The sequence below is a fragment of the Dermacentor albipictus genome, chromosome 3 (genome assembly GCF_038994185.2).
Source record: "Dermacentor albipictus isolate Rhodes 1998 colony chromosome 3, USDA_Dalb.pri_finalv2, whole genome shotgun sequence".
NCBI classification, from domain to species: Eukaryota; Metazoa; Arthropoda; class Arachnida; order Ixodida; family Ixodidae; genus Dermacentor; species Dermacentor albipictus.
The window spans coordinates 104,502,793-104,530,058 of NC_091823.1; the positions used below are offsets into that span (position 1 = coordinate 104,502,793).

Genomic DNA, 27,266 nt, shown 5'->3' on the forward strand with positions numbered 1-27,266 from the left:
GTAATTTTTATAAAAAGAAATCACGAACTTTGAGTTTTCACTTCGTTATCTTTTTTTTGTCATGGCTTTTTTATTTGTATATTCAGTGCCTCTACTATTCTATGGCCTCTATCTAGGCGCATGTATATTGCAGTCTGCGGCACGGTGCTCTGCGGTCCTGCTACACTGCATGCTGGGATAGGTTTAGGCGTTTTTTCGGTTTCTCGTGGCGTCTTAACTTGCGGTGGTCGGCTCGCCGCACATTTGAGATAAGAAAGGTGGGTCTGTTTTGCGTACAGCGCTTGTACAGTCTTGTTAAGTAGTAACTAAACGTTGGCTGCAAGGCTTATGATGGAGCCACATCCCGCCAATGAGTCTCCTGCAAGCTGTAAACTTAAACAAAGGAAGCGGCATCTCTAAGCCTATCCGGCCGGTTAGCGCTGCCAGTGAATGTAGCCATATTGTTCTCTCAGCTAATTTACCATACGTTTGAGCAACATTATAAGCTCAAAAGCGCGTTAATTAGTTGTGTACACACTGTGCAGAAAGCTTGCTGCTGAAATGTTAGAATTATGGCGCGCCGGCTTAACATGGCGGCAGTGCCTGCCGCATTTACGACAGGCTCTCTATTCCCTCGTGCGGTTTTCTAGTTGAAGGAGTAGATAGCCATTTAACCGTTTACGCGTTTTTCCCTCGTTTTTCATATTTGCCTTTTAAGGGCTTCTGCTTAGCAGGTGCCCTCTTTCTCTGCTTTAGTTGTGTAGCGTGCCTCAAGTTCACCGGCCCGAATTACATCGATAAGATTGCACGCCCTGAAATTTTACGCCTCTTCTGAAAGCAACGTAGCCGTTCCAAGAGCCACGGTACGTTTCATGGCCGTTGCATTGAACAATGTGCTGCGCCATAACGTCTGCGGTAGTCTCGCGCGTTAGCCTTGCGCGTTCGAATTTCGCTTGGCGCTGAGCGCGCTCCACTTTGTCGTTGGGCCGAAAAGCTCCGCGATTTTCGGTGGTGTGGCGGATTAGCTACACGCCGATTGTACCAGCGGTATGGTGACCAGCGTAGTCCGTAATTTGGTGCACGCAGTTAAGGTAGTGCCTCTTACTTACAGGTCTTGTCCGTAGGCCTCAAGAGGAAAAAAAAAAAGTTATTGAACGCAGCTCAGCCGCTCCTTAAAAGCCCCGCGCGAGACACGATGTTCTAGTAGTACGGACATACTAATAAAAAGAAAAGGAACTAGTGTTTTCGTAACTCCTTGCACGTTCAAGCTTCTATCTTTACCTTTGCCCCCCTCTCCCCCCTATATTGACGTTCGCCAGACGAGCTACCCGTCGAACCGTGGTGTTTGGCCGAGCGAGCCTGGCGAGCAAGTGTGTGCATGGGCGCCGCTAACGTGTGTTTGTGTGGTCGCGTGTGTGTGTGGTATTCGCCAGGACAGCTCCAGTGGATGTCCTGTCAGCTTTTGCCGCCCCTCCCCACGCACGGCGTCTGCAGTCCAACGCAAAAATGTCCTCCCGGGATTCTCCGCAGATGGCACGCTACAGAGACACCTGCCCCATAGACTGCAAAGTGTACGTCGGTGAGTTGGGCAACAGTGGCACCAAGCATGAGTTGGAGGAGGCCTTTGGCTACTATGGGCCCCTGCGCAACGTTTGGGTAGCCCGAAGTCCGCCGGGCTTCGCTTTCGTCGAGTTTGAGGACCCCCGAGACGCACGGGACGCTGTGCGAGCACTTGACGGCAAGTGAGTACCGCGCAGCAGCGCACCGCACATTTCCATTTTCTTGCCGGTATAGTCTGCTAACGCAGCCATTTGCTCTTCTGCTGTTGAAGGGGCACTAAAGATGAATAGTAAGGTAGCCTGTATTAGTTCACTATGCTTCTGCAATATCGAGAAAGTGGCTTACTGTGAGAAAACGACTTGGTAGGCCAGGAAAGACAAGAAAATAAAAGAGGTGGTGACACCTGCACCAGTCTTCTGAACTCATGTACTACACTTGTGGCTTGTTTTCTGCTTCTTGCATTAGAGAAGGCTATGTCAAGCCCAACAGACCATTGGAACTCTTCTAGAAGAGTTGATTGTTGGGCTAGTTGGTTTTCCGTAATTGAAGTAGTAACTTAGCTTGATAAAAACCACACATAAGAAAGGTGGACGAAGACAAGCGCTTGTCTTTGTCCACCTTTCTTTTGTCTGGTTTTTGTCGTGCTAAGTTGCGACTTCAGTTATTGAAACTATTGCCCTAGCTTTTCCATAACTGCATTGTAAGGAAGCTATTCTGATATCAATCCCCTTGACGATTGTCGATAAGTGTTTTCTTGCAGACTTAAAGAGTGGCACCTGGCGAGTCTTCATTTGTGACTAGAAGCAGTGGCTATATGTTGACCTTCACACTTTCAGTGGCCTCCTGAGATTAGCAACATGCGCTGAATTAAGTCTTGCATGTCTCACATTTGCAATGTCTGCCTGATTGTCTGCATTGTAACATTAAGGGGACTGACAACCAGTTTTCATGGTTTCTAATTTTTTTAGTGCAGTGGAAAGCCTACCGGTCAATGTGTTGGAATTATGCAGTGATAACAGGGAAAACACCATGGAACATTTTTAATAATTTTTATCCGCAGTGAGGATGTAGTTCACTGGAAGCATGCTGGAAACAGGGATGGGTGAGCGTGATGGCACTAATTACGCCACCTTTGGTGGGAGGCAGACAGGTGTGGTCATAGTTATGAAAAAGTACTAGTAATACTTGTTGCTGGAGTAGTCAGCTCATACTGTTATAAGGACAATAAGAACTATGGCCACGTGGTGCAAGTCGAAGTGTTTATTTCTACAATAGCTACGTGGTTTCCTGTCCAGTAGATTTGGTTGTTGAGTCGAGGGTGTTTTAGCCAAGCGAAGTTGAGTTTCACTAAAGTGAAGCGATGCTTTTACATATGATACGCGGTTCAGCAAGTTGCTGCATCTGTGGGTGTGCTTTTTATTTCCTAAACGTGTTGTCTCTGGGAAACCTGAGTGAGCTGGAACATAGGATTTTAGCCTGCATGCCTGCTCAGAATCCCGGGCATGTACAACAGAAATCATGTACACTCTGCAATGCATTGAGGGATGCGAGTGCTGCTTGTTGACTTTTTTTTTTACTGGGTAATATGCATAGAATAAAGCGGAAAAGCCTAATAATGTATTCTAATTGCAAGCAATAACTACGTGATAATTAACAGCCAACCTGCGTAATATCTTATACTACATCCAAAGTACCAAAGCTTCACCACTAGTTCGCGCCACTTACTGGTTTTTAAGACTTGCTTTGCCAAAATTGTAATTGCTTACGTGAACAGTGTGCATTATTATATTGCTATAAATCTTGCTCATTTCATTTCCATAAAATCGCAACACATTCTGGCCAGTTGTCAGTCCGTTTAAAGGGCTCCTTACCCAGGTTCTGTAGCAAATTTTGGTTATACGCTGGAAGTTGCGTGTCCTCTATGGAGAGTTCTGTTGCAAAAAATTTTCAGATCGGCTCATTAATAGCCGAGGTAGCATTTCAGTGTTGCGAACCCATGATTTCAGAAGGCGAGCGACACTGCCAAGGGAGATACTTTCTCTACTTGCCCGGTCTAGCCTCTGCAAGCGAAATTCCTTCCCTGCAATCTCCCATACTGGACCTCAAGGATCACATGACTCCTATGTCACTGGGTGTGGCGCGCTTCCGCTGGCGTATGTGCTACACTAATACTGAGGCAGACATAAGCGGATCACAGAGCATGATTCCGCACTGAAACGCGGTAGAAAATGAGTTTCGGTGTCTGCGCACGCGACTGCACGACATGGTAACAGACGAAATGGAAGTACATCTCTCTTGCTGCGGTTCGAAGTAAAACAAAAGCATGCAGACATTCAGTGTGTGTTTGTTATTTCTCTAAGCTTCAATTTGTCTATTCTAGCAACATATTACACAAATAAGATGTTGGCTTCAATAATTCTTGAAGTTGCGTGTCACCACGAGCGATGTCACAGCACGAACATGTGCATGTAAGCAGACTAGCATGTGTACGTCATCCACCAGCTTGGAGCGCAACGGCCACAAGGATAAGGGAAAATGGTGTTCGGTTGGAAATTTCTATCTTCGCATGGTGCGCAGCGATGTAAAGCTTTGCAGATAAGATCGTTGCAGTGCAATATATATGCTTCGCTGCGCAGCTCAAAATGGCCAGACCTGGTGAGGTGCCCTTTAAAAAGGTGACTTGTAGTAGCATAACAGCAGCGGCTTTAAAAAAATATTCCCCAGTGTAATCACTCTTTTAGGCAGTAGACATTTAAATCAGTTCTGGTTATTTCATTCTCTACTGCAAAGTAACTTTATGTTGAATTCCAATGGCAGATCCAAGTGCTTCGCCGGATCACGAACGGAGTGTGTCATTCTGACCGAGATCGCTCTCGTCAAATTTGCAAATTAAATGTGTGCGCTCCCGCGGGGAACTAGTACAGGGAAACAAAGTGCGAGGACGCTAGACTAGAGGTGGATCGGGTAGGCCTCATCACCATCACCACTGCCATCTGGATAATCCTGGCATTCCGTGTTTTTCTTCTGTCAGAAGAATCGTCACTGGATTTCAGAACTTAGTGTCCGAATGGGAGCTGTCACTATCCAGGAGCAGGAACAAAAACGCATGCGCGACGCAGCACCCATGTTTTCCATGTCATCCATAGCTGCCCGCGACTGGAAATAGGCGACCGTGATAGGAAGCATAGGCGGGTGAAGAAAATCCGGTCAAATCTGCTGATTTCGGCGAAGCAAATATTTTTGTTCTGTAGAGTGATGCAAAATCGGCTGGTCCCACTCTGCCACTGGAATAGGATTTGTCCATGCAGAGCAGAAAAACTTGATCTGGATCTTCCATTGGTATTCAACATTAGAAACCCAAGAGAACACTGTAGGTGTTCCCTGCTGTTCTGGCCGATCAGACTGCTCTGCTTGGGGAGAGGGAGCTTTTGGCATTTTATAATGTGCCCTCATGTGGCAACATTAGGTTGTGCTTAGCAGCTGCTGCAGTAACTGTGGTGGTTTTTCAGGATGCTTTGCGGCCGCCGTGTGCGTGTAGAGTTGTCCACAGGGAAGTCTCGCAACTCTTACCGTGGCTCCTCACGCCCATTCCAACCAACTGACCGATGCTACGACTGCGGTGAAAGGGGACACTATGCCAGAGATTGCAGAGTCTACTCGCGCAGGAATTCCTCGCGGTAAGTGGCGGTGCTTTTCTCAGATCGCAATCGCTTGACATTCAATTTTCTTCTCATTACACTGGTAGAAAATTTAGTCAGGGCAGAGTATAGCAGCTTAGTGCACTTTCCTGCAGGGAATGAAAATGTGTACACTTTTTAAAGAGGCAAGCATTGACTTCATAATTCGCTTGTCCTTGTAGGGATGTTATATTGCAGTAGTTATGGGACACAGGTGGTTAGTGGGCAGATGTAGAAAGGCTATTGGGACTTTGATTTGCTGTGGAGGGTTTTGGGGTTTCTTTGCATTGAACAGGTGGCGTGCGTGTGTGTGTGTGTGCGTGCGTGCACGTGCGTCTGTGTGGCGAGTAATGCTGATGCCCCATGTTTTGTAGGCCTGAGCCTCGCCCCCGTTGTCATAAATGTCTGCGCACGAGAGGCTTCGGTTGAGTCAGCGGTGGTTGGCAGCGGCGCACGATGCCAGCACTCCCACCACAACCACTACTACTACTACAGCGCCAAAAAAGGGGGCAGCTAGAGAGATCACATGATGAGCGAGGCGGCCACTGCTGCAAGCGAACGGGGGTGGCAGCCAGCACTGCTACTCGGCTTCTTCCGCTCTGCTAGTCTGCTAAGAAAGAGAGAGCTTCCACTGCCACTGAGACTTGATGGGGGCATACCGCTCCGCGGAACACACTACTACTACTACTGCGTACTTCCACTACTACTTCTACTACTGAGAGGGTGTCGGGAAGAGATTTGCCACTAGCGGCAAGAGATTGCACTGTGCACCTCGGCGAGTGGGCAGAATGCGCGGCGGCTGCGTCTGCTGCTGCTGCTGCTACTGCCAAAGGTGAGTGGCGTCCGAGGTTGGGGGCCCCGCCTCACGGGGCTACCCTGCACTTCTTAAGTGGCCCAATCTGAGAGCTATGCGGTGAATGAGCCCTCTTTCGTGTTTTTTGATGGCATTAGCCCTGTGGCTCCTTATTGTCAAGAGGCCTCGGGAGAGCGGCGCTTGTGACCCATTCTGAGGAAACGGGCAGGAATGGGGAAGCCACGGGTGTGTTGAGTGGTTGTGGAAGGTGAAGGACGGGGCATTCCCCGGCTGCGTGTGAGGATGAGCGTTTTAAGGGGGTGCCTCGAGCCCATGGCTGAATAAGTGAGCAGCATCTTGATGCTTGTGGGAAAGGCTGGAGTAGCTGGAATCGCGTTTCCTAGTCGGTGGAAAGGGTTCTTTGTGTGCTGAATGGCCGAGCACGAGGGCTCGTGCCTCGTGCAGACTGGGTGCCCATTGGAGAGGTCTGGGAAAATGGTAGCACAGTGATGCATGCTGCATTGCTCGGAAGGAACTGTGTGATTACACCTAGGAGAGCATCCCAGTTGGTGAAGGGTTTTATTTGTGGCCAATTTTTGCACCTTGCTTCTTTCGTGTGCGGTGAGCAGACTGGCTACAGCACGTGGTGGCCGTAAATTTAAAGCTGGGCAGAGTAATTTTTGTTAGTCAAGTTAGTGATTCTACAGTTGTAAGATCTATGCATATGCACTTTTTGTGTGTAGTGGAAAAGGACCCGGTTAATTAGTGCTGTGCAGCTTTGATGAAATTAAGATAGACGTACCATTTTTACCCGATTCTAACATGCCCTCAGTTGTAATGCCAACCCATTGTTGTGGCCAGAAGTGCAATTTCCTTGATTGTATCAAGCACCCCAATTTTTCTGCTACAACAAATATAAGCGGTTTGTGCTAACCTAGAAAAAGAAAAGATATCTATGCCTTAGTAGACAAAGCACTGCTCATCGTTGCTATAAAAAAAGTTGCCAACTGCGCAGAAGCCTCTTTTGTGCTGCCTGCAGCTTTCTAGCTACCACATGTTTAAATGCCTTGCAGGCCATAACAGCCTAAATATAGTATCCAGAATATATAGCCTGACAAATTTATGGAATGGGCACAAAGCTGCTGTTTCTACAGCTGCAGCAATGTGTGGATAGCACAAAAAATACTTGATGCCAAGGAGGAAAGCTTGTCACTATTGTAGTTTTTGTTGCATACTCTAACCACTATTGGTAAATTTTTCAGGAAAAAAGGTGCGCGTTAAGAGTAAATGCGGTACTTATACAACTCAAGTTTCTTACATAACATGTTTTGTAGCCTGGGTTCCTGTTGCAGCAGTTGAACATCTGAGTTCACTTAGCTCCGTGGAGTGCCAGCTTTCCGTTGTAGAATTTTCTTTGTCTCTCCCTTTATGCACTTTGTTGGACTTTTGATTTAAGGCTTTGCAGTGTTTCTTTGTCACAGCATCCTTGCTATAATTTTAAGTTAATTGTTCCTCAGTTTTATAATTTGGCATGAGCTTTGCCAAGTTACTGCCAGTTACGAAATGCAAGTACACTTGGAATAGCCTTTAACATATTTAGTGGTGGTGGTGGCTGCTAAGGCTTATGCCAGTCAGGTCAAATCTATTTGCAAGTCTGATTCTGTATGCCACCCCAAATGCCACGTCTTAAGAATTCTGTTGTCAATCTGTCACATGCCAAATTTTAGCCTGCTGTAGGTGATGCACTTCAGGTGGATGTCTTGCATGATTTGCGAGCCCTTCTGCCTATTTTTTCTTTGTTTCTTTTTATTTTTGTCTCTCATCATTTCCTGCATGTTGTGCACTTGTTGATCATTTCAAAATTGTTATATACACTTGTCATGGGAGTGGGGTGCAGAAGAAAGGGGAGGGTTTTTGGTGTAGCACAAGGCACGTTGTTGTCATTGGGTTGGAGCTGTGGCAGGGGAAGGCCTAGTGGTGGCAGTTTGTTGGCTGCAGTGACAGGTTGTGGTCTCGGGGTCGTCATTCGCGCAGCCGTAGCCGATCAAGGTCCAGGAGCCGGTCATTCAGTCCCCGCCGCGGAGGTGGTGGTGGTGGTGGTGGCCGATCCCGCTCGCTGAGCCGGTCGCCGCGGAGGTCCCCGCCTGCTGGATCACGAAGCCGCTCACGCAGCCGGTGAGTGGCACAACCCCCTCCCACGGCCACTGCAGGTAACTGCACACCGAGACACGGTCTCTCTCTTGTCCCCCCCAACTGTGCCTGCCTGCTTCTTGTCATCCACGACTGCTGCTGCACGTGCATGGCACCTCTGTTTGGCCGGTGTCGGGAGCAAGCTAGTGAGCTTGTCGCCACTGTTCAGTAGGAACAGTGTGTAGGTCAGGTTCCTGTGGAAAGCTGTGGGCTGCGTACAGACGTAGGGTGCACACAACTCTGGGTCCTCGCGATGTTAGGTAAATTTTGATTCGATTTGAAATGTCAACCAAAGGCCAACCTAAATATATGAGAGGAATTTGCAGAAAGCGTCCAATTTTCCTCCTTGTTACTCTTGCGATATTAAGGGGGGACGCGGCAATTGAAGTGGTCAAAATTTTCGATTTTCCAATTTATTTTTTTTCGCAATCCTCGGACCTTCTTTTACCTCGTGGTGAAATATTATAACAATATACGCGGTAGAAAACGAGAAAACAGCATTTTCCTAGAGCGCCGTTATCGAAAATTGCGAAAAAATCGGGCCTCGGAAGGTGCCGTCGCATTGCGGATAGCTCGGCTATCTGATGACGCAGCGCCGCCATCTTGGCATCATCGTAAAGAGGAGAGATCGGAGCTCAAGATAGCCACAGCGCCGTATTTCTCCCCTGAAAAATAACGCCAGCAAACGCGAGCGAAAAAGAGGTAAAAGCGGCATTGTGATTGGGCGCAGTAGTCACGTGGGGAACATGGAGTGCTCCTATTGGCTGTTGTTCATTTGAATTGCCCGCGAAACACACTCGCGCGCATTGGCGCAGTAGCGCCTTGCACGTTCCGTTCATTGTGTTTGCCCATCGTGGCAGCCAAACTACCCTAACGTGCGTGTTCCGTGATGAGCCCCAAAGGAGCCAAGTTCCGAACAGCCCACGCGTACGGAAAACGACGAAAGGCGTGGAACAGAAGGCGAATACTACCCGCAGAAGCGGATGCCGCTGCCCGCGTCGACTAGGTGCGACCGGCGCACGCGGGTGATCGGGAAAGCGCGTCTGCGTGCAGTGCTGACGACGTGACCGCGTGCCGTGACCGTGGGCTGTGTTGACGACGTGACCGGGTGCGGTGGCGATAACGCGACCGTGGGCTGTGGTGACGACGCGCCCGCGTGCGATGGTGAACGCGCACCCGCGCGTGGTCGTGGCGGCAATGTGACATCGGCGAGAGCAGACGTCGCGTCAAATATTCAGCTGCGGATTTCAGCTCCAGTTCTCACGAATGAAGAGATTGTGAAACGGGCGGTGACAAGAGCGGATGTTTTTAATGCGCTGTCGTCTACCTCTGCAACAAAGAGGAAATTTCAGCTTTTGAAAGAATGAGAGTGTGCCGACGACGTGGTTCCTGAGTCATCATTTGCGGCAGGCTGCTAAAAAGGATGCACGACGTATCAAAAAGGCAACGAAGGCACATGAAACTGCTGTAAGGAAGCGAAAAATTATCTCAAAATGTAAAGGAAATGTGTCCTCACTGTCAAAGGACTACATTCCAGGCGGGTTTTAGGTGCCCAAAGTAAATATTTTTGTTTCCAGCAAATGAAACTTTGGGCCCCGTTCTCTCAGCTTTCACTTTTTGTGCAGTTGCTTTCAGTAATCCCAGTGCAATTTCACAACGAATAAAGACAGAATTATTCTGTCTTTTGCACTTAGATCGTGAAACATTGATGAGTGCAATAAAGCTGTCCATTTTCATCTGCACCTCATTAAAAAATTTATGGTAAGTTTTTTTCAAAGGTCATTAGTAAAACAACATGCAGAGAAAAGTTCAAAAGAAGATTTTGTGCTTATTTCGGCATTTAAAAAATAAACCAATAGCTTTATTGCACATAATGGGCTTATTTGAACATGCTGGTATGAAAATCTTGACAAACTTATGTGTATTTAATTAATTAATTTGGGGCATGACCATTAGAGGATGTCAAGTGTTCTAACTCAGGAACTATAGTAGATAGCTCAAAACTGATTTCAGTTATGATATCAGCATAACAAATCATACCTACATGCCAAATTTCGTCAATTTTCTCCCATAAATACAAAAAACCTTTTTTATTGCCACGTCCCCCCTTAAGGGGGGACGCGGGGATCAACTCCGGAAAAACGACCCAAAAACCACTTTTAAGAAAGTTTCAGATTTCGAATCTTTGACCCCTTTTCTATAAGTTTTTCAAGTATTTCCGCTGAAAACGACTGCTAAGTACCATAAATAAATATATACATAAGGCAATACAGCGAAAATTTCGTGAAAATCGGTGGAAAAGTCGCGGTTTTCGAGCGTCCCTAGCTCCGGAACGGCAGTACGCGGCGCGGCCATGCTAGTACCGTTGAAAAGCGCGCCTCTTCGCCTTTTGACTCCTCTTTCATTTCCTGATAGAGAGAAGAGCAAGCATAAAAAAAGCAAAAAGTCTGAAGGTCGCGGAGCTGCTTGTCGCGGCTGCCGATTGGCTTGCTCCGTCACGTGCGTTCTATGAGCCGCCCCATTGGCCGGGTCTGGAAGCGAGCTGCTGCGGCGTCTGCTTCTCCCGTTTCTTCGCGCGCTGGCTGCTGCCCCTTTGTTTACGTGTTGGATATTCGAGGTACGCCGCCGCTTCATCGCTTTAATCGGATTTGAGTTTTCTATTTCATTTTGTGGTTTCGAGCATGACTTGGCGGGCGTGGACGACGAAATACGCGACCAAGCGCCGCTTCGGCAGCAGCAAGCGCAAGCCGCCGAACATCCGATGGATAAGTAGTCCTAGCAGAGTTGCGTCCGCGCGCAAGCTTAGACTGTCGACGCATTGCCGGGCAATTCGCAGGCTGTTGCAGCCTTGAGTTCCAGTGGTGATGATACCGAACTAATAACCGCCTTTTCTGATGCTTCCGGGCCTGCAACGCCCTGTAAATGCTCCGCGACGTACCCCGATTGTGCCACCGCCGTCACCGAGATGAACGACGAAAGTGCGGTCCAAGCGCGTGCGTCTGCGGCCGTGAAGACGAACCGTGCATCAACAACGGTCGCACCATGCAATCGCATCTTGAGTCACAATTCATCTTGTCGGCGGTGTTGAATATGACCGCCGCCACTGTCCGCGCGTCACTTCGTTCTGTGCCGGCAACCGAACGGAAGATAGGGTTTACGGCTGGAGGAGCATGCTCGGTGGCGACGGACTCAAGCGAGTCGAGCAGCTGAGAAAGATGCCTTGCGCAAGAAGAGGGCACAAAAAGCACATTAAAGCAAGCATAAAAGATCCAAGAAGCCAAGAGATCAATCTGACACCTGTACCTAAAAGGCCGGTGGTTTCTAGTCGAATAAACATGGCCCAAAACTTCAAACACCTTTTTCTCAAAACTTTTTTCTACCACCAAGGTCAACTTGCAAAGCCAATATCTCAGCCACCGTTATGAATATTTTTACACCGTTTGTTTTGTTACACTCATTGTGCACCACTGCACACAGTGACATGTTTTGTTTTCAAAAAAGTTGCTTCAATAATTTGTTATCTTTTGTTTTCACAGTCGAGATTTTCATGCAACTGAAGTAGCTGCAAAAGAATGAAAATATTAAAAAATTCTGTTAGGCTAAAAAAATTACAGGAATGTCACTGTGTGGAGGATACATATATGAGTGCTATCAATGTTTGTTTGAACTCCTAGCACCAATATACAGGTGTGCAGGCATTTTGCAAAAATGAAAGCAGAACAATTTTGTAAACAAAAAAGTACTTCAGATATTGCAGCCATATTTTCACCATATTTTCACAGTTTTGTTTATGTGATATTATTAACATCTGTGCAAAATTTAATCAAAATCGGATGGTAAATAAAAAAGTTAGCTCTGATCCCCATATCCCCCCTTAAGAGAGAAAAGGATGTCCGGTTTCCTTTTCTAATGAGTCGCTTGAAAATTTCACTAAGCTTACTCCACTTATAAGGTAACTGTTTATAGTGCAAAACTGGCTGCAATGCGGCCTTTCTCGACTCTCGTTTAACGTCCCATAGAACTCCACATGTACACATACTGCTTATAGCACAGCCGTGCGAGATGTGATACTGTTTTTAATATGGCTTTCGCAGTAAAGTCCTACAAATGCGGTAGCGAGTGCACTTCTCAGTGAGGTGGAAAGAGGTGGAAGTTGGAAGGTGGAAAGAGTAACAAGGGTGATGTGGAGAAGGGGGAGACGCGGGAGTAAATGAACAAGAAATGGAAAAAAAGATACTGCAGCGGCGGTGCGCTGCAGGCATGTGGTGGTTTTCTCGGGAACGGAGGAGTCTTTGCTCGGCCGTTCATCGGCGCACACTTTGCACTGAAGGCCACTCGAGTTTCTGTGCATCCATCGTGAAATCCAGATACACGTGTGCGACTTTTATTGCTGTCAGTTTAAGGGGGGGGGGGGACGCGGCTTTCGCATCGCAGTTTCTATAACCCTTTTTCTATCTGATACCCAAATATCATCACTGTAAACCACTTAGAAGTGCTCTAAAAAATTTGTTTCATCAGCCAAGGCGAAAAATCTCGCAGAAATCAAGAAAGCCTTTTTGAAGCCACAATATCTCTGGAATGGTGCAACCAAGCGCCGTCATATTGGTATCGTCGGAAAGCGGGTTTCTCAGTCTTCAAATCTGCCGCTTCAGCGCGATCTCCTCCATACAGAAACAAGCGCACAAAAAGCAAATGATTGAAGGTCGTGCCGGAGTCTGCGATTGACCGCGCCCGCCACATGACTCCAGCGTGGTTCGCCATTGGTCCAACGCTCGCGTCATCTGCTCGGCCCTTTGTGCCTCGCGAGTCATCTCCACTCGCCGTAATCTCAACGTGTCGAAACGGGCGCCACGCGAACATCGCAGTAGCTAGGCCGATCCCTATTCTTGTGGACGTTTCAGACTCTCGGCTAAGCATTCCAAGCATCGGCGACGCGGCCTTCGCGACCAATATTCATGCGCGGAATCCTCAGACATGCGGCTAAGCCTTTCAGCACTCGGTGTTTTGGAATTCGTGACTAAGCACATCGCGCACACAATCCTCGGGCACACGGCCAAACATTTCGCTCATAGGGAGTCTGACTCGGCGATCATGCACATTGCGCGCGGACTTCTCGGACCCTCACCAACGCATTTTGCGCATTGGCGCCTCCGAATGCGCGAATAAGCGCATCGAATGTCAACTCATCGAGCCCGCGGCTAGGCATTTCGCGCGTTGGCACCTCGGACCGTGCGGCTAGGTACTTGGCGCGTCGGCACTCCGAACTGCGCGACTAAGCACATCGCGCGTCGGCTCCTTGTAATCTGCGGCTAGGCATTTCGCGCGTCATCATCTCGGACCCGCAACCAAGCATATTGCGCGTTCACTCTATTGTCACAATAGCTCATAGCAATATCTATCATACCACCCCTTCATAAAGAGAATCTCATCATGAGCTCTGTTCGCTAGGCCCCTTGTGCTGGCACAGACACCTGGCTGCAGAAGTGATCGAGGCATCGTACAAAAGTAGAATTCTGGAAAAGCACCTAGCAGCTGCGTATCTATCACTGGCTCTCTGATCCTAAGTTCTACATCCATTGTCAAGTAAAGATGACTTCGGAGGCTGCTGACACTCGGAGCCTTCATTCAGTAACATGGTCAATTCTACAAAAAAAAAAAAAGTTTGCTATCAATCGGGCAGTCTGTGCGTACAGGCTGCCTGAATGTACACTGGAACTATATTGATGCCTACACAGAGTTCTGCACGTCACTTGGTTTGAAACCTAGGCACCATGCTCTTTGCAGTGCAGCAGCAGCAAAGAATGCCCTATAAAAAGAAAGAAAGGGGGGGAAACACACCAGACTGGAGGCCACATGTACAAGAAGCCCCCACATCACAAAACACCCCAAATACTACAAATTTGGTGCCTTTAGAGAACTGAAGAGTAGGTGAAACTTTGAGAGCCGTTTTCTCAAAACTGTTTTTCTGCCTTTCTGCTCAGTATCTGGAGCTGATTTCCTTGTTACCGTTTAACATATCTTGGTGAGTTTTTTTTTTTGGGTCACGTTCCTTAGGCTGCAGTGCAGGTCGTGACATTCTCGCTTTCTTATCTTGACCCTTTGTAAGTTTACGATATGGCTGTTCACCTACCCTGAAAGTGTGCTTGATGTGAAGGAAACATAAAATATGGCACCCCAAAAAATTTGTGTTGTGAAAAAAGAAAATGCAAGAATGTCACGACTTTCAGCATGCATTTAGCTAAGCAGTCAATACTTAAGAAGCCTTCTATCACGTTCCTTAGTTTCCCCAGGCTCTCCAGAATGTAAGAGGGAGAAAAATTCTGCTCAATAAAATTGAATAAAGTGTTCTCAAGATATCGTTCTGAAACTTTTGTGGAAGCATCAGGGAGAGATGCTAAACATTTGTGCGAATTTTCATCAAAATCCATGAAGAAATAAGGAAGTTGATTTTCAAAGCCACGTCCCACCTTAACAGGTTCAAAGGGCCACGGCAGAATTCGCATTTCGCGCACCGAAGCAGGTGATTTAGAGCCGCTAGGCTTAGAATCGTAAACGCGGTCCCGCTTGCCGCCGCTTCTTGGGAATCTCCGATAAGTGACTGCTTTCGCCGGGTAGCTGATAACGAATACAGCTTCTGTCGTTTCTCCTCTGCGCGCCGTTCAATTGCCACTTGTTCGGCTTCTGTGATGAGAAGCGTGTCGATGCGCATTGCCCTCGATGCGTTGCTGGCCACAGGCATCGCGTGCGTGGCTGTAGCTGCCATTCGCTCGCTGGCGCATGTCACCGTGCTGGTTGCCGTCACTGCCGATTCATCCGACGCCACTTGGGTATCCGAGAACGTCGCTTGCGTTTTTCCCCGAAAGCATGAGCCGTTGCGAACTTCCGTCGACCGCCAGCCATTGTCGCATTGCTATGGCGCACTAGACTGCGTGCAAACCACATCTAACATGGCGTCTCGCATTGTCGGAGAAACGAAACTCCCGGTCGTGCAATCAGAGATCAGGATTTACACCACGTGGTACAAAGGTGCCAATGCTGTGCGAGTATTCCCCTTTTTTGAAAGCGTGTACCTTCATAGTATCCAGACTTGGTGCCCTTTTCTCGCTACGGAATGTCGAAAAATCCAGGTTTCGAATGATGCCAAAATGGCCGCGCTGCGGGTAACGGTTGGCATAGATGAAGGCATTGAATTCGCCTCTTTTCAAGGGGCATTTTTGAGCGAAAGCGGTGATGAAGCTAACTTTAGAGCGCAATAACAAAATAAGTACTCATCAGAACGCGTTATTATTGCAGCTATAGCTTCTCTAGGACGTCTAGATTTCGAAAAAAATTTTTACAATAAGATCAATTTTTTTTAGATTTTTTGGGCCAGAAGACCCGTGTCTCCCCTTGATAAGGTGCTGACAAACACACGGGTCGATGGTCGCACGATACTGCTAAAAACATGGCCAGGTGCACATACGAGCAGCATTTAAATAAATACTGTCATCACCACTGTGCAACCGGCTGAGTTGCATTTGTTTCAAGGTAAAGGGTCGGTACTTTTGCCATTGAAAAAGATTTTTTTCATTTTTAGAATTGGTTAGTTGAGGAGTCGACCTATATTCCGCTCCGACCTATAGTCTGGTTTTTACGATACAATTTTTTTATTTGTGGGAATTGAAATTTGCCATGCGGGTGCGATTTCTCATGCATAACTGATACAGTGAAACCTCGTTAAACCGTAGTCGGCCGGAGCTCGGAAAAAGTACGTACTAAACGGTAGTACTGTTTAAGCGAAATAGCATGAGATCGCCCACTTACCTGTCGATAACGGAACTCGGAGAGAGTGCGATGAAAGGGGAAAAAACATGCAGTATTTATTCACTTCGCGGGACGTAAGTGTTATTTTTGTTTGATGTCGCGGCGGCCTAGCACGATGACAGCGGCCTCAAACTTACTGAAGCTGCGTGCCCGCTTCTCAGCCAGCCCCCCTCTTCTCGGCAAACACTCGCACGGCACGACAGATTCCTCGTTGGCGTTACGTATTCTCCGTGCACGCGCGCAGTAGTGCTGCATAAGTCCCGTGGCGCCTTTTTCATTGCCGGGTGCCGGAGTCCGGAAAACTTTCCGTTTGGAATAGTTACGTTATGGCGCCCCTGTTCTTGCGACGATCGCATTCACGAGGCTGACGTAACGCGCAGCTTCTGCCACTGTCAGGCCTGAATAGCCCGTGTTGTCGCTTTCCGTGTCGTCCTCATCACTGTCGCTAGTTGACACTTCGGCAACAACAGCGACAACGATGGTGAAAAGTCGAACCTCGTAGCCGACATCTCTTCGCGGTCGCAGCAGCGCTGCCGAGCAACTTCGCATTCCAAATGCCACACACTGTTGTCAACAGCAGATCCATGTCGCAGGCCAACGTCGACTTCTTCGTGTCACGTTCGGTAGCACGGACGATGTCTAATTTTTCTTCTATGCTGAGCACCCGGCGTCTTTTTTATCCTAGCTTTGACATGACGTGAGTCCTCGCTTGCACGACGCCACAACGCTCTCTGGCATGGCGTCCATGCGGCGTCGAAATGATGTTGATGTTGATGCAGCTTCACGTGCAAACGCACAGGGCGCTTGGAGGCCGTTGTACCGATCTCTGAGGCTTGTTGTTCTGCCGGGCCGCCCGATGGAGACGACGCACCGCCGTGTTTGCGCGACGAAAAGTGGAAACGCTACGTTTTAACCGATGCGTACGCAATAAGCTGGTACGGTTTATGTGGATACAAAATACATTATGTTCAATGGCCGCTGAGTCGGGGAATTGACTTTACTACTTTTAAACCGAAACTACTGTTTAAACGGGTACGGTTTAACGAGGTTTTACTGTATCGGTATTCTGTCCGTTATAGTTTTCGAGTTACAACACTTGACAGCCTCTAATAGTCATCCCCAAATTAGATAATTATGCATAAGTTTGCCAAGATTTTCAGATCAGCATGTTCACGAAGGCCCATTCTGTGCAATAAAGCAAAAACCTATTGTACATATTTTTTATGAGGTGCAGATAAAATAAAAATTGACAACTTTATTGCGCTCGTCAATGTTTCAGGATCTACATGCAAAAGACGGGATTTTGTCATCATTCATTGTGAAATGGTACTGGGATGAGTGAAAGCAACTGCACAAAATATGAAAGCTGACAAGAACGAAGCTCAAAATTTCATTTGTTAATATTTCAGTATTTACTTTGACCACCACAAACCTACTGGGATGTAGTCCTTTGCTTTTGAGGGCATTTTCTTTACATTTTGATGTAGTTTTTCACTTCTTTGCGGCAGCTTTGTGCAGCTTAGCTGCCTTTTTGACACTTTGTGCAGAGGTTGATAATTTTGCGTTCAAGACGTCCGCCCTTGTATCCTGTTATTGCGAAACCTCTTCATTAGTGAGAGTTGGAGCTCTCTCTAATCCGCAGCAGAATATTTTATGCGAAAATGTCATGCTCTTGCCAATGTCATGGTGCCGTCACGACCACACGCGGGTGCGCCGTCAACACAGCCTGTGGTCACTATAGACGTCCGCACGCTAAGTTTCATCCGAGACGTCAGCGCTCATTTCTCCCCTGGTGGAACGATTTCACCTCCGAGTGTATTGGTTTCCGCCGCCGCTTCCCTTCACGGTCGTGCCTGCGTTCAGTTCGCGCTGCTAGAAAGAACCAGAAAGCCCGCGCTCATGCATAGTGTTTGCTCAAAGCATTTTCCGGTAAAGATTACAGTTGCATAAGTTTGTAGTTGCCGGGAGACGCAAGAAGCAGTCCGGGACCTTTTAGTGCCATTGGAGATGCTTAAGCGTCTCTTAATTTTAAGGGGGGACGTGGCAATGAAAGTTCTTTTTTATTTATTGGAAGAAATTGAAGTATGGCATGCAGGTGTGATTTGTTATGCTGATTTCATAACTGAAATTAGTATTGTGCTTCCTTTTATAGTTTTCGAGTTACAGTTGACAGCCTCTAATGGTCATCCCCAGATTAAGGGGGGACCTGGTGCACGAGCAGAGCTTTATCGTTATTAACTCTAGAGAGTTGAAACTTACAGCTTATATTAAGTTTAGTGAGCTGAGTGCAAATATGTAATCAGTTTTTTTCTATGTTTAATGAAAAAAAAGTTATGCAATCTTTAGTATTATAAATTTGGGATGTGACTTTCAAGAAATTTATTGTACTGAGAGACCTTAAATTAACTGGGTATGTTTCTGAATGTTTGAAGAGTGCACATATAAAGTTTTGTATCTCTATCTACATATTAGCCAAAGTTATCAAAATTTGAATTAGCAACTTTGGAAGAAAATGTTTTGTTGTTACTTCTTGCAAGATTTGAAAAAGTTGCAATGCACTAGCATACTATATTATAGTTTTCTTGCACTCTCCGACTGTTTAGCATCAGGAAAAAAAAAGAATCGTGCGAATCGAAGAACTTACAGAGACACAGTGCACATCCCAAATCTTCGCGCGTGCGAAAATCATGATCTGAGAAAAACGCAAAAAACATTTAGCAATGTGAAAAATACTTTTTATGGGACAAAATCATAGAATTCACCACTACAATGAATCAGAATGCTCCTGGAGAATAGTCCGAAGCAGACTTTTCTTTGTGTCTCTTCTTGATGGCTTCCTGGAATGCTGCCGATGATGTGCGCTTTCTGTCTGCGTTGGCCACACGGCGGCTGTCTTTCTCGGATGCTCGCCTACTGCCTGCGCAAGTTTGTTGCACGTGCAGCTCACTGAGTATGTGCGAGCTAGACTGGTGGCTTCCGAGGTTGAACCGCATAACAGCTTCTGCCACGGCAGCCTCAACAGCAAACAGTGATGCATTCTTCTCTTTTGGCACCAGGCTCCAAATGATCGAGTGCAGCGATTCATTGGCATTTTGCGTCTTCCCTCTCTGGCACCTCTGCAAGAGCTTCTTATCAGAGAGGCGCTCATACACTGGCCGCAGTGCATTGCTTACAGCATATGGCAGATTGTATCTGCTTTTTGGGGGGGGCTCATTCTTTGCAATGGCTGCATTATATTTGCACCATGAATAAGGGCCGTGGGGACAAAAGCTATGGTTGGGCTTCTCATCAGTTGAGGTTACGTGGTAATATGTAGCCCACACTGCTGTGTGCATCTCATCCACATTTCCCGAATGTGATTTGAGCACCCAACCATAATAACTCGTCAGCTTATTTATGAGGTCTCCTGTCAGGCGGCCCTTACCACTGATGCGCTCACCATTTTCCCCTTTCTGCTTCTGCACAAGATTCCGCAGCGCCGTTCCCATGCGTTTCTGCACATGGTTTGCGCAGTCTTCCTTTTCCACAGGTATGAAGCCGTAGACTTTTGCTTCATCAATGGCACTGTATGATCTGCTGTCACCATCGGAGAGCATGGTTGTGTACCTCAGGCCATGAAGGGAAAGCGAGCGCTGAAATAAAATTAGTGCTGCCTCCACCTCCATCTGGCCTGCCTTGGAAGACGTGTTCTTTTGGCATGAATGCTGTGACTTCCAGTGAGCATAATCTGGGGTTCCTGGTTTCGGGCCAAGCTCACAGCCAAGGCAGAAATTTGAAAGGACAACATAGTCCAAAACATAGCCTGAAAAAAGCTCTATCACTGTGGCCACTCCTATGTGAGATGAATGTCCCCGAGTGTGCCAAGTGCCATCAAAAGAAACTGCAATATTACCTGCATTTCCAAAATTCAGGCTTCGGTACACATTCTTCACCGAAGTGGCACACTTAGCCATATTCTCAGTGCAGGCACTTGTTGCAGCTGGATTTAGTTTTGATTTCAAATAGTGCTGATAGGTCTTGTTGTGAAGACCTCTGTGCGAAACCCCGATAGCGGCAAAAATATCGTTAAGCACTGTCTGCCCGTTTCCCGTGCTCTGTACGGCACGCGCCGCGAGAACATTGATCTCGAAAGGATTGCAGTTGGCAGTGCCACCAACTCGTTGCGAGCTCCATTTCGTGTCAATTTCGCCGCAGTTGCTGCACAGAACTTTCAGCTTCACGGCAATGCCGTACTCCCGCGAGTCCCGCTCGATAGTCAACGCTCCGCCACACACTCGGCAACCAGCAACTTTTAGTAAACAGTTCACCATGTCGAGGTCGACGATGGTGTACGTTTTTGTCGACGCACTTTCCAGACGAGGCTCGCTCGTTAGGCACTTCACCTTGCGCTCCGTCGCTGAAACTGAGGAGAGTTCCGCTATTTTTTCCCGTGCTTGTAGCTCGATCTGATCTCGCTCCACCGCCGTGAGATACGCCGTGTCGATTCTCGCGCGGTCCGGCCGAGTGCGCATCTCCGTAGCACACGCGCCCGTGACGACCGCCGCTCCGCAAGCAGGGGTGTGCGCTGTATGTTCACGGTCCGCCGTCAACATCGCGAACGGCACCGACGTTTTCCGTAGCACAGGCCGAGCACCAACGCCGTCAGCCGTCACGATCGCCTCTTCCGGTTGTGCTGCACCCAACTCCTCGGTTACACCGCTATTCCGCGGCGTCTGCAAGTCCGCCGGTCCGATAAGGTCGTCAGACGTCACTGGAAGTTCCGGTGCATCTTTTCGCTGCACCGCGCGCTTTCTTCTACGCTTCCCAAATTTATGCACTGTGCGGAATTCCCGTGCACGGTTTGGCATCTTGACTGATCACGTTCACAATGAGCGATAGTCTAGGCAAAATGGCGTCGCCGGCGCGGACGCCCGGCGTTCCTGCGCTCCAATCAGAAGGCGCTATTTAGTCACGTGATGGTGGCGGACCAACAGGATGGCGGGATTGTCTCTCTCGTTGTTGCCTGGTTGCTCCCTCCTGAAGCAACCTTGAATGCCCTTTTTCGGCGGGAAAGGGAGCGGGAAGCACACGCTTTCGAACGAGACCAAAATGGCGGCGCTCCGTTGATCGGTTTCGAAACTGTGAGCGGCGCAAGATGGGGCGTTTTCGGTGCGTCTTGCAGATGAAAATGAGCGTCTCGCGTGATAAATACGGCGTTCTTTTGCCCAAAGACGCGTTCTTTCGCGTTAATTTTTTGTCGACAAGCGCGTGATGACGTCTAGATTGCGAAAATAACAAAACTGAAAAATCGACTTTTTAGTGATTTTTTCGTCTCCAAGACCCGTGTACCCCCTTAATAATTAATTACACATAAGTTCGCCAAGATTTTCACATCCGCAGGTTTACAAAGGCCCATTCTGTGCAATAAAGCTATTGGTTTATTTTTTAAATGCCGAAATGAGCATAAAAATACTTTAAATTTTCTTATGCATATACCCATATACCCAATTTACTTCTGCAAAATACCCATTATAAATTTTTTTGTGAGGTGCAGTTAAAAATATACAGCTTTATTGCAGTCATCAATGTTTGAGGATCTGAATGCAAAAGACAAAAATTTTGTTTTCATTCATTGTGAAATGGCACTGGGACGACAGAAAGCAACTGCACAAAAAATGAAAGCGAGAAAACGTAGCTCAGTTTAATTTGTTGTAAACGTTTTAATCATTACTTTGAGCACCTATAACCTGTCTGGGGTGTAGTCCTTTGCCTGGATGTAGTCCCTTGCCAGGTCCTTTTCTTTACATTTTTATCTGGTTTTTAGCTTTCTTGCAGAAGTTCGATGCACCTTAGTTGCCTTTTTGATCGTCGTGCATCCATCGGTCTTACAGAATTAGATGATAGCGCTTTCTAAATATCCGCTCTTGTTTCTCGTTGCGTGCACCCTCTTAATTAGCTAGAGTTGGAGCTGAAACTCGCAGTTAAATATTTGACGTGAAAACTTCTGCTCCGCCGATGTCGAGTTGCCGTCGTGACCACACGCGGACCAGCGCTTGCGCCGCCGCTCGCGGACGCGCCTTGGCCGTGAGCATCGCCCGCGGGCAGGCTTTCCTGGTCAACCGTGTGTGCCGATCATGCCTCGTCAGCGAGCTCGGCGCCATCCGCTTCTACGAGTAGTTTTCTCCCTCATTTCCATGTCTTTTGAGGTCTGTACGCGTGGGTCGTTCGGAACTTTATTCCTTTGGGGCTTATCCCAGAAAACTTGCATTAGCTGCCACGATCGTCAGTCACGTTAATCAGAATGTGCAGCTCGCGGCTGCGCTAATGTGTGTGAGAGAGGTTTGTTAGCAATTCAAATCTACAACAGCCAATAGGAGTGCGCCCTGTACCCCACGTGACTACTGCGCCCAGTCGTAATGCTGCCTTTGCCTTTTTTTTTTTCGCTTGCATTTGTTGGTTTATTTTTTGGTAAAAAAAAATATGTCGCTCCTGCTATCTCTAGCTCTGATCTCTCCTCTTTACGATCACACCAAAATGTCGGCACTGTGTCAACGGATAGCCGGGCGATTCGCAGTGCGGCGTGGCCTTCCGAAGCCCTCTTTTTTCTCAATTTTTGATGACAGCACTCTAGGAAAGTGCCATTTTCTCGATCTCTATTGCATATTTTGTTAAATTTCACCAAGGAGTAAATAAGTCGGTGGATCGCGAAAAATAAATCGGAAAATGGAAAATTTTGACCATTTCAATTGCCGCGTCCCCCCTTAAGTTTTCTCATGAGTGAAGCTCATAAGCGTTTCTATTCTTCTAGCTGTGAGTCTGTAATGTTGTTAAATAATCGTAAAAGTTATCGTATATTTCACCAAATTTTAGTGTCTTTGGTTTCAATTTGTATTCTTGAAATTTTAAGGTTGGCCAGTCTGGTGGTTTGTTTAGAATAAACCACGTGGGGTGCCTGTTGAAAGAATGTACACTGCGTTACGTCATTGTGGCCATTTGCACAATGAAGCTGGACTATCTGTATGAGGGCTGCATCAGTTTTTTTCAAAGAGGAGAGCCTTGCATAAATTTGGTGGCGGGCAGGCACATTGGCTTGTTCTTGGCAGTGCGAAATTAGATGAACATGGCACTGTGCGAAACCTTTGTCTGTGACCTCCGTTCAACCCTTGCATTCACTGAATGAACTGCTAGCTTGTGCTTTTCTTGTGCTAATTGTCTCGTGCCTGCTGCTTAGCTTCCTTCTCACTCTGTGTATATCATTTTGTTTGACGTGCAATGCTCTGGAGTTGTGCTTTAAGTTTGTGTATATCTCCTTCGCACAGCTACAGGTCGGCATTTAAATGTCTAGTGGGTACAGTAGCGTTCTATGTGAGCTGCAACATGGTACCCGCAGTTGAAAAGGCTCCACGACTGCGCAGTGGTGTTGACGCACAAAAAATTGGTTGAATAAATACCAGTAATTGGAACTGTTAATTGCTAAAATTCTTGCATGTCGCCGCCGCTGTGCAGTCTTCGGGTGTCTTTGACCATGGGCACCGTCTTGGAGATCATATTGAATGTGATTGTACAGTGGAATGTGTTTTTAAGCTGCATTTATTTATTTGATCTTTGCATTTAGTGTTCTGCCTACCCCACGTATAATAAAAGCTCGATACGATGAACTTCAGGGGACTTCAGCAAACTTTATTACGACAGGTCGCTATAGTCCCAAAATTAACCATTTGGCCCATCAACCAATCAGTTGTCACCGTATAAGCTATCTCGGAAAATGTCTGTGTTGGCTCTTGGGCTGCACTGTTGCTATTTTCGATAAATTACTTAGCCACGTGCCACCCCACCGCAGCAAAGCATATGCAGTGGCGAAAAGATGCTGACACCGAGAAACACTTGAAAAGAAGCTCCATGTCGCCTATAAAATGTACTGTTTCTTTTTCACTTCCCTTGCCGTGGACACCACAGCTGTCTCAACGGTCTTGCTTAAGGCGGACAGCTCGACTATTCCAAAGTGCAAGCATGTGTAACCAACACTGTCCGGAAAGTGACCGTGTGGCAACCCCGCTAGCACTGAGGTTACATTTCTCAGCGCGCATATCTGTTATGACCGCAGACCGCAATTGCCGTGCCAAAATAGATGACTTAACATAATCCCCACGTGACTTGCGTCTCTACCACTCTTTTGTGAAACAGCCAGGGTTGATCTCGCATGAGAGGCACCATGCTGTAAAATAGGAGGTGCCACTGATTTTGTTATATAATTTTCTTGGTTTTGAAAGCCGTTCTCACTGTAAATGAATTTACCCATTATAACTGAAGCCACATCTGTCTATCTCGACCTAATATTTGATTTTATAGACCCTTTAACCCGACAAAGGCAGAACACCATTCCACATTAAGGAACATTAAAACCACTTGTTCATGTTTATTTCTGGCTGTAGAGGGTATATTGGTACAAAAGAAATAGTGAAATAAGAGTAAAAGTAAATAGCATAGTAATTACTTTATTAACTAGTTTGCTGAACTATCCACAACTGAAAACTCCCTCCATCCCTCCTCCAGTAATAAAGAAAGAACGCTAGTATGGGCTTTACATTGTGTTTTCAGCATCTATCCTTGAATGATCGAAATTCGTGTACAGTGAAACCTCGTTAAACCGTAGTCGGCCGGAGCTCGGAAAAGTACGTACTAAACGGTAGTACTGTTTAAGCGAAATAGCATGAGATCGCCCACTTACTTGTCGAAAACGAAACTCCTAGAGAGTGTGATGAAAGGAGAAAAAAACATGCAGTATTTATTCACCTCGCGGGACGTAAGTGTTATTTTCGTTTGATGTCGCAGTGGCCTAGCACGACGACAGCGGCCTCAAACTTACTGAAGCTGCGTGCCAGCTTCTCAGCCAGCCCCCCTCCTCTTGGCAAACACTCGCACGGCAGATTCCTCGTTGGCGTTACGTATTCTCCGTGCACGCGCGCAGTGGTGCTGCATAAGTCCCGGGGCGCCTTTTTCATTGCTGGGTGCTGGAGTTCGGAAAACTTCTCGTTTGGAATAGTTACGTTACCGCGCCCCTGTTCTCCTTGCGACGATCGCATTCATGAGGCTGATGTAACGCGCAGCTTCTGCCACTGTCGGGCCTGAATAGCCCGTGCTGTCGCTTTCCGTGTCGTCCTCATCACTGTCGCTAGTTGACACTTCGGCAACAACAGCGGCAATGATGGTGACAAGTCGAACCTCGTAGCCGACATATCTCTTCGCGGTCGCAGCAGCGCTGCCGAGCAACTTCGCATTCTAAATGCCACACACTGTAGTCAACAGCAGATCCGTGTCGTGGGCCAGCGCCGACTTCTTTGTGTCACGTTTGGTAGCACGGACGATGTCTAATTTTTCTTCTATGCTGAGCACCCAGCGTCTTTTTTATCCTAGCTTCGGCATGACGCGAGTCCTCGCTTGCACGACGCCACAACATGCAACAACGCTCTCTGGCACGGCGTCTATGCGGCGTCGAAATGATGTTGATGTTGATGCGGCTTCACGTGCAAACGCACAGGGCGCTTGGAGGCAGTTGTACCGATCTCTGAGGCTTGTTGTTCTGTCCGGCCGCCCGATGGAGACGACGCACCGCCGTGTTTGCGCGACGAAAAGTGGAAACGCTAAGTTTTAACCGATGCGTACGCAATAAGCTGGTACGGTTTATGCGGATACAAAATACATTATTTCAATGGCCGCTGAGTCGGGGAATCGACTTTACTACTTTTAAACCGAAACTACTGTTTAAGCGGGTACGGTTTAACGAGGTTTTACTGTACCTACTGTTTTTATGGCGAAGCTAGCTGTAAGCGTGAAGTATCCAAAGTTTTGGTGTAAACCTACGCAATCTGCCTACGTAAATATTTGCCAAGACCACTGTCACTGTGCAGTACTTTGTTACCAAACTGCAACCACATTTGCTAACTACTAACTGCATTTGCTCGTGTACCATGTTTCAGTATGTAGGCAAAACCGCATCTGACATTTGAGCCAACAGAAATGCTTGGTGTGATCGACAATTGAGATCCATAGCGGACATGCCAGGGGGCATAGCAGAAAGTTACTTCTTGACTTCAATTTATAGACATTTCTAAAAAGAGGCTTTTCAAGAAGTCTAACAATGGGGTGACAGAAACATGCTGCTTACATGTGTTATCGTGATAATTTGCCCAAGTCACCCTAAATTGAACTGCATAAATGTGATTATGATAAGATTAAGAGAAATGGAGCTTAAGAACTTAGTGATATCGGGTTTAGGAAATGTGGCCAAGCCCCGTGTTGGAAACTTGGAACATTACTCAGATTTCTTAGCTTCTCAACTGTGATCTTCTTAAGCATGGCGTTTTTTTTTTTCATTTTTCAGTCCTTTAAAATATGCTCACTGAGAAAATGCTAATTGATTGTTTGGGCTAATGAAATGGGCAAGTAGAAATTAAGTTTGCTATGATTACAGCAATAGTAAAACAAGAAAACATCCTGCACTCATTGTTTTACGTGCTTTGATAAATGCTTGGAATTGGTCATCCATTGGCACTTGTGTACGCTTGAACCCTAAATGCCACATGGCATGGTGAAAATGTGATGCTGTCTTCGCCATGTACCAAACCATGTTTTCTTTTGTTTACATGTTGACCAGGTCACCTATTGCCAAGAGGGGCCGCAGTGGATCCAAGTCACCGAGCCGCAGGGACTCTCGCAATGGAAACCTTGACTGAACAGATGCACGCACGCATCCTTAAACGCAGGTGCTGGCAGCAGCAAACCTCATCAATCCTGCATTCATCACCCCTAAAAAAAGCTTGCATCAGCATTCTCCCAAATCCACATTGCAAACATTTCACGTGTGTCCTCCTTGGCTTGGCTATAAGCGTAGCTTTTTTCATTCATTTGTTCCTGTGAAGACATGTTCATTCTCTTAGGCCAATTTATTTCTGCAAGACGTTCTGTGGGGAGGAAAAGGCCGGGGTAGGCACTTGTCTCTTTTAAGGACATTCCAAGTGAAAGCCCGCAATCAGCCGAGCTGCCCACAAACATCTTGCCACAGAACATTTAACTACCACCATACGTTTCCTTCTCTGTGAAAAATAAAAATAAAATGTGCTGTCATCACCCCTAATGCGTCTGCCATCACTGATTTGTAAAGTTGCACGGAGCTGCTGGTTTCCAAGTGCCTGGTGAAGTCTGTCGAGTGCAAGTGTTGCGGAAACAAATATGGTGAAATATATTTGGTAAGTGCTCTAGAAGCCCCACGGGACGGGGGGGGGGGG

At 47.1% G+C, this 27,266-nt stretch overlaps 1 protein-coding gene across 6 annotated transcripts; it reads left to right on the forward strand.

Annotated features, from left to right (window-relative positions):
* Positions 1 to 96: 96 nt before the first annotated feature.
* Positions 97 to 27,115, forward strand: LOC135904896 (serine/arginine-rich splicing factor 7-like). 6 transcript variants are annotated; one of them, XM_065435888.2, is made up of 6 exons: positions 110 to 257; positions 736 to 842; positions 1,413 to 1,721; positions 5,049 to 5,216; positions 8,044 to 8,184; positions 26,636 to 27,115. In XM_065435888.2, exons 3-6 carry the CDS (start codon positions 1,486 to 1,488, stop codon positions 26,712 to 26,714), a joined length of 624 nt encoding a protein of 207 aa, XP_065291960.1. In that variant the 5' UTR covers positions 110 to 257; positions 736 to 842; positions 1,413 to 1,485; the 3' UTR covers positions 26,715 to 27,115. The 6 variants fall into 6 exon arrangements, with proteins under 6 accessions (XP_065291963.1, XP_065291958.1, XP_065291961.1 ...); XM_065435890.2 differs by having other exon boundaries at positions 1,510 to 1,721; XM_065435891.2 differs by lacking the exon at positions 736 to 842 and having other exon boundaries at positions 97 to 257; positions 8,044 to 8,219.
* The last annotated feature ends 151 nt before the right edge of the window (positions 27,116 to 27,266 follow it).

Bases quoted from the DNA above. Each gene is read 5' to 3' on its own strand.
- LOC135904896 (XM_065435886.2), top strand. From the start codon at position 1,486: ATGTCCTCCCGGGATTCTCCGCAGATGGCACGCTACAGAGACACCTGC. The intron at 1,722-5,048 runs GTGAGTACCGCG...GTGGTTTTTCAG, and splicing joins GTGCGAGCACTTGACGGCAA to GATGCTTTGCGGCCGCCGTG. The intron at 5,217-8,043 runs GTAAGTGGCGGT...TCATTCGCGCAG, and splicing joins TCGCGCAGGAATTCCTCGCG to CCGTAGCCGATCAAGGTCCA.